Source organism: Phoenix dactylifera, chromosome 7, assembly GCF_051530095.1.
Source record: "Phoenix dactylifera cultivar Ajwa chromosome 7, Ajwa_hap1_PhDact_Kaust_v1.1, whole genome shotgun sequence".
NCBI lineage: Eukaryota > Viridiplantae > Streptophyta > Magnoliopsida > Arecales > Arecaceae > Phoenix > Phoenix dactylifera.
In genome coordinates, this window is record NC_143196.1 from 3,826,334 (window position 1) to 3,838,660 (window position 12,327).

General features: G+C 37.3%; 1 protein-coding gene across 1 annotated transcript; it reads right to left on the reverse strand.

Moving 5' to 3' along the window:
- Positions 1–7,136: 7,136 nt before the first annotated feature.
- LOC103709269 (uncharacterized) lies at positions 7,137–8,297 on the reverse strand. Its single transcript, XM_008794539.5, has one exon. It carries the CDS (start codon positions 8,159–8,161, stop codon positions 7,373–7,375), a length of 789 nt encoding a protein of 262 aa, XP_008792761.1. The 5' UTR covers positions 8,162–8,297; the 3' UTR covers positions 7,137–7,372.
- Between the last annotated feature and the right edge of the window lie 4,030 nt (positions 8,298–12,327).

Below are 12,327 nucleotides of genomic sequence, written 5' to 3' on the forward strand. Positions count from 1 at the left end.
AGCTCACTGCACCACCATTTAGGGTAAAGACATACCCTGAAGTGGACTTGCTATCATCTGGATCTGATTGAAAACTAGAATCAGAAAATCCTTCTAGTTTCAACTCAGATCCTCCATAAACTAGAAAAATATCTTTAGTCCTTCTTAAGTACTTAAGAATATTTTTCACAGCTATCCAATGATTTTCTCCTGGATCAGCCTGGAATCTGCTTGTTATGCCTAAGGCATAAGCAACATCAGGCCTAGTACATAGCATAGCATACATAATTGATCCTACTGCCGAAGCATAGGGAATAGAATTCATTCTATTCCTCTCTTCAGATGTCTTAGGAGACATCTTCTTAGAGAGACGTATGCTATGACTCATAGGTAAGTAACCTCTTTTACTTCCTTCCATGCTGAATCTTTTTAGCACACGATCTATGTACTTAGACTGGGACAAGCCTAGCATCCTTTTAGATCTATCCCTATAGATCTTTATACCAAGTATATAGGATGCTTCTCCCAAGTCTTTCATGGAAAAGCTTTTTGATAGCCAAGTCTTGACCGATTGTAACATTGGAATATCATTTCCAATGATTAGTATGTCATCTACATACAATATTAAGAAGACAACGGCACTCCCACTAGTCTTCTTGTACACACATGGTTCATCCACATTTTTGATAAAACCAAACTCTTTGACTGTTGTATCAAAACGGATGTTCCAACTCCTCGATGCTTGCTTTAATCCATAAATGGATCTCTTAAGCTTGCATACTTGATTTGCTCTCCCACTTGAGACAAATCCTTCTGGCTGTGTCATGTAAACCTCTTCCTCAAGATAACCATTAAGAAAGGCGGTTTTGACATCCATCTGCCAAATTTCATAATCATAGTATGCAGCTATTGCAAGCAAAATCCGAATAGATTTAAGCATGGCAACTGGTGAAAAAATTTCATCATAGTCAATTCCTTGCTTTTGCCTGAAACTTTTTGCCACCAATCTAGCCTTGTAGGTTTCTACTTGGCCATCTGCTCCAATCTTCTTCTTATAGACCCATTTGCAACCTATAGGGTTAACACCTTCTGGTGCATCAACCAAAGTCCATACTTGGTTGGTATACATAGAGTCTATTTCGGATTTCATAGCTTCTAACCATTTGTTAGAGTCATTACTCATGATAGCTTCCGAATAGGTCAGAGGATCATCATTTTCGATGATGTGGGCTTCATCATTCTCAATGATAAACCCATACCTCTTAGGTGCATTTCGCACTCTATCTGACCTTTGGAGAGGAGATGTGTGTTGTGGTTGTACTTCATCAATGGGTACATCTGGTTGAAGAATTTCTTGTGTTTCTATTTGTAGGTCTTGAACTTCATTAAGTTCAATTCTTCTTTCACTGCCCTTTTCTAAGATAAATTCTTTTTCTAAGAAAGTGGCATGCCTACTAACAAATACCTTTTGTTCAGTAGGGTGATAGAAGAGATATCCAATACTTTCTTTGGAATAACCTATAAATGTACATTTATCTGATCTAGCACTTAGCTTATGTCCAAAATTTCTTTTGACATATGCTTGGCAGCCCCATATTTTAAAATATTTAAGATTGGGCTTTCTACCTCTCCATATCTCATATAGAGTACTAGATACAGATTTTGAAGGTATCCTGTTTAGCACATATGTAGCAGTTTCTAAGGCATAACCCCAGAAGGAAATAGGAAGATCTGTAAAGCACATCATGGACCTTACCATATCTAATAGAGTACGATTCCTCCGTTCAGCTACACCATTTAGTTGTGGCGTATACGGAGGTGTCCATTCAGAGAGAATGCCCTTTTCTTTAAGATGATTTAAAAATTCACTAGAAAGGTATTCACCTCCTCGATCAGATCGAAGGATTTTAATACACTTTTCGGTTTGTTTTTCAACCATACTTTGATACTCTTTAAACTTATCAAAGGCTTCGTATTTATGTTTCATAAGATACACAAATCCGAACCTTGATAAATCATCAGTGAATGTGATGAAGTAAGAGTATCCACCTCTAGCTGGAGTTGTCATAGGACCACATACATGTGTATGTATAAGTCCTAATAACTCACTTGCCCTTTCTCCATGTCCAGTGAATGGAGACTTGGTCATTTTTCCCATAAGACAAGATTCACAAGTTCCTAATGATTCATAATCATAAGGATCAAAGAACTCTTCTTTGTATAACTTGTTAATTCTTGATTCGCTTATGTGACCAAGTCGGCAATGCCAAAGGAGGGTATTATTCACTTCCTCTCTCTTTCTTTTATTGCTTTTATTAATATGAAAGACATTGTCATTAAGTAATAAAACTAGAAGACCATTTTCCATAATGCCATTGCAAAGATGCTTATTAGAAAAATAAATAGAGCAACCATTGCCCTTTCCATTAATTTCAAAACCTTTCTTTAACAACAAAGGAATGGAAATTACATTTCTAATAATTTTGGGCATATAATAACAATCTTCTAATTGTAGGAGCTTTCCCGAAGGCAATTCCAAGTTGTAGGTTCCAACAGCTTCAGCCTGGATGGACTCTCCTCCAGCGCCATACAGCTCGAAGTCACCTTTCTTCAAAATTTTAATTTTCTGTAGTCCATGCAAAGATTTGCAAATGTGAAAACCACAGCCGGTATCCAATACCCATGAATTTGAATTTGAAGAACTTAATGACAAGTTGGTATGTAACATAAACATACCTTTTTGATGCAACTCTTGCATCGGTCTTCATACTTGCAAGAAAACTCTTGCAATTCCTTTTCCAGTGGCCAGCTTTGCCGCAATGAAAACAGGTACTTGATCCGGAGTTTTTCTTTCCTTTTTTCTTTTTGATGCTACTCTTGGGGTTCAATCGTTTCTTAGAACCCTTATTTCTCGATTTCCTCATAGAGGTGCTATTTATAAGAAGGAGTGGACCTTTATCCTTCTTAATATGCCCTTCAGCTGTTTTGAGCATATTTAACAGCTCGGGCAGGGAGGTGTTCAGCTTGTTCATGTGAAAGTTCACAACAAACTGAGAGAATGAATCAGGCAGTGATTGCAGGATCAAATCCTGACTGAGCTCACTATCCATAGCAAAACCTAATTGACTTAATCTAGTGATCAAGTCTATAACCATAAGAACATGGTTTTGCACTGGAGTTCCTTCATTCATTCTAGCACGGAACAACTGCTTAGATATCTCATACCTAGCAGTCCTGCTTTGTTCTCCATACAACTCTTTTAAATTGAGAAGTATGGATTGAGTGTCCATGCCTTCATGTTGCCTCTGTAATTCATTGTTCATAGAGGCAAGTATGATACATTTGACAGTCACACTGTCATTTTTCCACATCTTATGTGTGGCAACCTCCTCTTCTGTAGCATCATCCCCTAGATCTCCAAGATCAGGGGTTTCAAGTATATAGGAAATTTTCTCCTGAGTGAGTACTATCTTTAAATTCCTCAACCAGTCCACATAGTTTGGTCCGGTCAACTTGTTGGCATCTAAGATGCCTCTTAGTGAAAGTGAAGAAGCCATTTAATAATTCTACATATGCAAGAACAAAACTAATATAAGCAGACCAATCATGATGACATGTTTGCAACTAGATAAGGACTTTAATCTAATTTGTCTCCTACTATTTTTATCGAATATCATAGCCCTCCCCTATGATAAACGTGAAAATATAATTTTTCTTAGTAGGGTTGAGATCCTAATTCATCATAAAAAGCCTTATGTTTACACAACAAACTCTTATGAGTTCAAAGGTAGGAAACTCTTTCCAATTGCATCTCATGCAATTCTCAACTTTATCTTGTCCTCTTAAAATACTTATTGCCTTGTGTTAGCACAACAAACAATAATATTTTAGTTAAGTCAAACCCTTCATTTCCATATAGTCATATTCGAATAATATTGCCCTTGTGGTTGCATAACAAGGCAATATATTAAAATATGCCATAAGCATCTTAATGCACCAAGACAGTATAACATCAGTCTCCATTGCAAGTCTTGTGTTAGCACAACAAACTAGCATGGATCTTGACATAATAATATCGAGGCATGAAGGAAGGCTATCAATAGTGTTATATCAATATTAAGCTTATCCATAATAGGCAATCAAACAATTGGCCAGGTAAGCAGGTGGGAGGCTCCCCTTACTCAGAGAGTAAGGTCCTAATTAAGTAACCACCTTTAGTGCTTTCCTTAGACACCAATTAGATTAATTGTTCTAGAATGGGTTAGCTCAAAATTTTTCAACACTATGACTTAATATAATTTTTATTGAGGGCTTACTAGTCTCTAGCACATTCTTTAATTGTAACATACATTTAACATGTCTAAAATAAACTATTATGCATCATAGCTATCTCATAGCATGTATAAATCATAAGCAATTAATTAACATGCTTCAACATATTTTCATATGGAAAATTTCATATCATAATATTTTATTACATAACATATCATATATATTAATCATACATTTCAGCATTTCTCTAAGCATAAGACATTACTATCTCATAGTAAATTAATAATCATACATCATACATAATTATTTGATTGAACCAATTAAGGATGGCTCTGATACCACTGAAGGGTTTTAGCATGTTATAATGCGCAGCGGAAGCTAGGGATTTTAAAAATTTCTTAATAAAGTCCCTATGCATGAAATCCTTTTAAGCCTAGATCACCTTAATGATTACAATCAAATGATATAAAATAAATGCAGAATTAGTAGAATACCTCAAACGCTAATCCAAAGTGTACAATCTCCACGAGGCGTCCAAGTATCCGCCCTCCAATGGTGATCCACACGAAAACTTGATCAAGACTTTAGCTCCAAAGACTTTTGATCCTTAATGCAGAATTCTTCTAAAGAACTCTAATGGCTTGCTTTCCTTCCTTTCTATTTTTCTTTAGCCTTCTAAAATCACTTCTAATCCTTTTGTCCTAAAGAAGACCACCTTGTCTTGGCTTAGGACACACTAGAAGCAATGCTAGAAAGAAAGAAACTAATGTAAGAAAGAAAGAAGAGAGGAGTGGGGTGGAATTGGAATGATGAAACCCATGGAGTGCTAACCTATTTATAATAGGTGTAGGGATGCATCTCCAAGGGATGCATCCCATCCACACATCCTCTCATGAAAGGGCATCATCTAAAGGGCCATATCAAATAAGAGGAGGTGCAGATCAGGTGAGGAGGTGTATCAAATGATATGTCCTTTCATGTGGTGCCATATTTTGACCAAGTCAACATCACATGCTAATCACATGTCCATCACGCCTCACCTCTTGATCTTTCATGATGATGATCCAAGGGCTCCAATGCAAGGCGCCATTCACTTGACCCATTATGTCTTCATCCAATGGTGGGATTAAGATCCAATGGTCAATTATGGTAGCCATCCTCTAACCCAATCCAATTGGGTTAAACCAACTCTCCATTATGTCTTCATCCAACGGTAGATCAAGATCTAACGGTCTAGATTGAATGATTTATTAAATCTAATCCAATTAGACTCAAACCAAGCCAATTAGGTGCCAACTCTTGGCTAACCCATATTAGAATATGATCTAATCAAATTAGATCAATTAAGAATCAGATTCGAATCTGATGATTCGAATCCAATTTGAATTAGGAGCTAAGGTTTGCAACACCTGCTAGGATGTTTATCTTGCAAATATGATCTAATCCAATTAGACCCTTGATAAGTTTTCTTGTGTGTGACCCATTGGGTTCCATACTTAGCCAGCAATAGGTGTGAGTGCGAGTTGACCCAACTTGATTAGAACTCTTCTAATCGATTTAAGTCCAAACTGCGCGAACCCGAACTTAACAATTAAAATCCTTTCTAATTGGTGATCGAATTAACTCTTTAATTTGATCAAACCTATAAAACAAGATTGACGTCTAGCAACGTGTCATGTCTACCCGGAAAATATGGAATTTGGTAGAAATACCAAAAATACCCTTCAGTGGCAAGTTACCATGCAATTCAATCCTTTAATCAAACTGCATCCCAAAAATGCATATGAGTATGAATATATGTCAAACTCAATTTCATATTCATATTTTTCTCAATCTTTTAATGATAATTCAAATAATGAAACATTAGAAACTCTTTCTAATTTTCATTCTACTTTGATCAAAGGTTTCCTGAATTATCATATGATTAGAATAAATAGGATGCTATCTTCTCTTACTAGAAGTGATTAATTCCTTGTTGACCTACTCATAATCTTCGTACACAATTCACCATATCCAGAAGACCTCGTACATAACTTATTGTCATGAATGAGTGTAAACCAAAATATGGGTTCATGTGCACAAGATACCATGGTGATCTCAGGTCATAGGATCAGTTGCACAACTCCCACTAAGAGAATCATCTTTTGACATGTAAGTAAGACTTCATAAGATTTCTCTTTGTAGGTCAATTCAGTGAACTCATTCCTCTAATGAGCACCCACATCTTTGTATTAGTGTCTCCACACAAATGATTGTGAGATCAATCATCCTCTGCATCGAGCATACATAAGACATGCCAGTCTTTCCGGTAATCATTGATCTCCGACTCAATGTACCAATGACTGAAAATATTTAAGATTAGGATTTTAGGATTTTAAGTCTCACTAGTATGATCTCATCATAGTCTTAAAACCATTGCCCTAAACTAAGGAGTTTATCATAAATATAATCAACAGCATATGATAAAACATAACGCCTTTATTCATATTTAAATGTCATGTACATGATTTGGACAAATCAAAAGAAAAAACCTTTCGCAATACATATTGCGATTGGCTTGTAGGGCATCTACTCTTTCAATGAACTCATCATACCCAAGAAATCCAAAAGGAGAGATAAGAACCATATCAAGGAGAAAAATTAAACCCAAACAAAAATAGCCATACAAAAACTCAAAAGGGAACTAGATATATCATACATATACCACCAGTACAATCAACAATCACAAGCCATGAATCAAGAAAGCGCTGTCATGCACAATAGCCCAATAACTGGAACAGACAAATGATTTAAGGGCTTTTCCCATCAAGATGACCACATTTGATTCCCAAAGGTGGAGGGAAAGAAAAAAGTAACTGATCCCTCAGTCAAACATGATGCCAATACCTTGAATGACATGTATTACTCACCAAGCTCCAACCGATCTATGGGCAACACAACATGGAGTAACCAGTAACTAGTTGTCCAAAACAACATACATTGAGCACCTGACCATGCACCAGATGACTATTTTGTACATCATTGCAGAGGAAACCTGCATGACAATGAATATACTCCATGCGCTTCACTGGTTAATAACCCTGTCAACCTCTAGCTCTGGTTTGGATGGAAGGAGAAACCACTAGGTGAAGATCTCTTTGACAAGCCAATCCAAGCTAGGAAATGCAAAATATAGTATGAAAAAGGATGGTAATGCAAACAGGACAGTGACAAGGATGTACAGGGCTAAAATGGCAGCACTAGCAGGGATGGCATACAGGACTATGAGAAGAAAGATGATTATGAGTGGGAACTTAGCAGTTACGCGAACAAAGAACGCAAGCGATTTACGTAGGGAAGCATGGATCCTCTCTGAACTGAAGTAGTTACTGACTAGGCCAGCATGATTCTGATCGGCACGGGAGTGTTCTGCATGCATATTTGGAGCTCTTTGTGCGCTGTGATGGCGGTAAGCATTACTTGAAGGGCAGACAAGATGGTGCTCCCCACAGACTGAGGACTGAGACTTCACTCTATTGCCATTCATGCTCTCTAACATCCAGAGTAGGAAGTAGTTTTTGCGGGGAAATGTGAGATTACCCTTGTAAACCAGCCGAAATGACAGAAGATTGCACCATGGGCAGGAGATGAAGAAAGGTAGCTGGATTGGTACAGTTGGAAATTTAACAACAGCCCACTGAAGTCCGAAGACGCAATTCTTGCATAAGGTATGGCCACACCACAAAACGTAAGGCACATTCTCGACAATATTAAATGATTCGCAGCATATTGGACAATCCAGACCTTCTTCTCTGCTGGTGCATGAAGAAACCTCATCATCTGAGCAATCAAGATTGGATGCACTTGATTTTTGGTAGGTCTTCTTTGGGCTTAAACTTCCGGCGATGGCATTTGATGCAAAACTCCACATTGCAATTGGTTGATGGAATGTCAAACTTAGGGAACTATGTCAATGTGTAGTATAAACAAAAAACCAACAGATGGATACGATCTCTAGATCCAATCTCAAATCTGATATAAATTCTCAAAATCCCCTACAACAAAACCTGGAATACAAAGGCAGGTAAAGGGATGTAAGTGATGGTACCATAGTGAGATTTCACAGAGGAATCCGCCCCCAAACAAGCTTAAGATGGGTATCACATACAAAAGAATTGTTATTTGCACAAGCCAAAGAAGGTGATTAACAGGGATATATATAGACACCATACATAGCATATAAGCAAGAATACATTTGTTTGATCTTATTGTTTTCATTCTATAGCAAAACAAAAATATATAGCAAGAGCCATAATGTATTGTGGACAATCTATCCAATGCAATACAGCATATGAAACCAGCTTCATGCCAAATGAACTGAGAAAAATAAGAAAATGAAGTTGAAGATGATTGCATGGAGATCAGCACAAAAGGAACAAAAATGTGCTGCAAGGTGTATCATTTAAAGCAATGTATATCCAAAAAAAACGCTAGATAGCAGTCACCAGCAAAACATCAGATGGAAGGTCACAAGTCTAAATAAGACTTAACCCACTATTGCTTATTACCATCAACCAATCTATTGCTTATTACCATAATACACCATTGGCTATATCCCATGATTCACAGATTTCTACGGATTACAACTTAAGTTTTTAGGCAATATATCATCTTCAAGTGAAAGATCAGATAATATTCACTAATTACAACTTAATTTGTCAAGCAATACAGGCTTTTTAAATTCACATTATATACCATACAAGATTAATTAAAAATCCCAACAGTTCAGAAACAATAAACGAAAAACAAAAAAGAAAGGAAAAACATTTAAAAATCAGAATCCAATTAAGCTCGTGCAGATCATCATACATCCGAAAAAAATAGGATAAATCCATAGAAAAACACCAAAAGGATCCAGAGAAACACATTCAGGAAATGGTAAAAAAAACCCCAAGAGATCCAGACTCCATGTCAAATCCATCAACGAAGAGCACTAAATTCAGGGAGAGCAAAGGAGGTATCCGCCAGAAACGCCGCCAGAAACAATAAATCGGGGCGTTAACCTCTAAATCAACAGTAAAAGAGTCTCCTTTCGTGCAGAATTGATCTCACTCTCTAAATAAACCCCTAAAAAAACCAAGATTTTACCCAAAAAAATAGCCTTTTTTTCACACCAATCAAGTCTATATCAAAAGGATTCAAATTAGATAGTGATATTACCAATTAGCGGTCGCGAGCAAAGGGATCGTGGGATCCAGAGGAGTGGAAGAAGGACGAAAGAGAGAGGAAGCGACCGGCACCCCTCCATATCTCTCTCCTCCCCCCTCCCTCTCTCTCTCACGGCTCGGACGAGGCGAGATTCTTCGCTCCTATAGAATCCAAGTTACTTGAAATTACTGGATTAGACCAATCCTTTCGTTCAATGACGGATACATCCTACACGTGGTCCGGACCGTCCGTTTTATATCTAACGGTGAGATAAGGGTGCCGACTGAGATAGGCACATAGGCGTCATTTGTCCTGGACCGTCCGTTTTATATCTAACGGTGAGATAAGGCCGCCGACTGAGATAAGTCCAGTGTCGTCGTTTGTCCTGGACCGTCCGTTTTATATCTAACGGTGAGAGAAGGGTGCCGACTGAGATAAGTACGGTGCCGTCGTTTGTCCTGGTCCGTCCCGTTGCCACGTAGATGTGTTGTGCCTTCCGCTCACCGCCGGTGAGCGTATATTTATAATTCTCTGTGCTTCCTTTCAAACTGGCAACCGCTTCTTAGAGTTGATGTGGCAAGGACAGGTGGCAGATGATCTGGGATTTCATGCCACGTCAATCTCGAATATATGGATAAAAAAATAATGCCAGAGTAAAATAATCAGCCCTCACAACAAACGTGACTATTATCTTTTATAATATTATAATTTATTTAACATATTATAATTACTATATATTTTTTGGAGAGCAGTTTACTCTATTTTATTTTAGTTAGATGAATAAGATGAAGAATTTCAATTTTTTACATATATGTTGTTCACTTGGCTACACTCCAATGAATCTTTATTTAAATTTGATCAAATTTAAATCGGACAATAAGGATTTCATATCGACAGTTTGAGCTGTTGGATGTCGACTGCTATATCTAAACCACTTACATATTAAATTATATATTTTGGAGGCTCTTAGCTTATGCATCAAATGATTAAAAAATTGAACTATTTAAATAACACAAAATAATGTATTTTTCTGTCTAGTAGGCTACTAGTTACCAAATCATTTGATTATTAATGTATAATCAATTTAGAGATAATAGATCATATCAAATGGTTTAGATTATTGATGTGGGATCTTTTTTATCTAATTTTGACCAGACCATATATCTCTTTATATAGATAGATAGATGGATAGATATTTGTAGTCGCTACTTGTTGATATGTTCCGAAAGATACAAGAGTGGTTTATTGCTGCCTCTTTTTGGACCATGTCATTTTCCCAGTGTTTGAACTCCTTCAACAACCTTGTTTCTCTATTATCTTCTACCTCTTCTTTCCCTTGTCTTCACTCCTTCCTTTACCATTCTTGGTCGATGTTTTGAATATGGGTTGTTACTTCCTTCTCTGATGAAGTGGGTGGAATTTTGTCCTGCCTTCAAGGAGTGGGGAAAAAGAAAACACCAACCCAACAAGTGGCTACAAATCAACATATAGGTCAGTTTGAGAGGCATCTTATGCAGCCATCAAATGTGATAGGTTAAATATTCTTGCACATGAATGAGTTTGTGATAGGTTAAATATTTTTTGCAGCACAAAAAATAGGAACAAAACCAAATAGTAAACATAGCCATGCCCAACTAAAATGGGAGGAGGGCTCCACCACATTTGACTATTGGAATAAATGGATGCCAATGTAGCTATGTAGGATGTTTTGCCATGCAAGACAAGATAACAAGGCCAAGCCGTTTGCTGCTAACTGCAGAGATCCATATTAGAAGTAAGCATGGTCTAAATAAAAGCTTTGCTACCAAGCAGCTTTTCTGCAAGTATAGAAGCTTTTTTTTTTCTTGAGATTAAGTGTGAAGACCCATGCGCACATGTGTTTTACATCGGTTATTTGCTTGGTAGATCTTGAATACTTATACAGAATTAAAGAACCCAAATAATACCTTCCAGCTAGTCATTTTGGACGAGGTCTTAGGTTGTTACAAATAGTATAAAGCGATCCGACCCATAACCTATGTGGACTAGGAGATACTGCAGCACGGATTCATTGAGGCTAACCACGGGTCGATCATAGTGTTTGTAATTAGATTTGAATAGATTTGCACTCTTAGCCTGACAAGAACGTCAGGGCTTAAATGAGGGGAGTATGTAAAGACCCGTGCAAGATCAAGAAATCCAAATAATACCAATCGGCTAGCCATTTTGGGCGAGGTTCTGGATTGTTATATTAAGGTGATTGCAATAGAAAGTTTTACCTTGAATCGAGGGGCATAACTTAAGGTCTCCATGCCACTGTGTATTGGAATCTTCTCAAAATGAACTCGAGGAAGAGGTGTAATTTATGATGGCGAAAGCTAGTTATTGCGACCGCAATAGATAGCGATATAAATCTGTCTATGGGGGCAGAGGGAGCTACAGCCTGGAGCCACTCCAATGCTCCAAGACCTTTATGCAACAGTCCCATCTGTACCACTTCCTTATCTATCTCCCTTAGTATGTGGAAATCAAAGAATTTCTTTGGCTAGTAGGCAACTACTTCACTTAAGTAGTGCCCCAGCTTCATAAATTTATCAATGAAAATCCTGTCTCCTTAAAACTAATCTTGCTAAGATGTAGATGGATACTTTATTTATTTATTTATTTATTTATGTTCACTTATAGTGCATCCCTCGGTGCTGGAACATGGCTAATTATAATACAGATGGTTTCCTCTCTTTTCTCAAAAATGTGAGTCAATAGGAGAAATGAATATAGCTAACAAAAAAAAAAATTGCTAGCTCCAATGTATCTATTGCCGCCGATCTTGGGACATCAAGGTGGACCGCCTCCTTAGACCTACGAGATAATAAACAAGGGTGAGAGCTCATCAGATTAGCTCCGAATGAA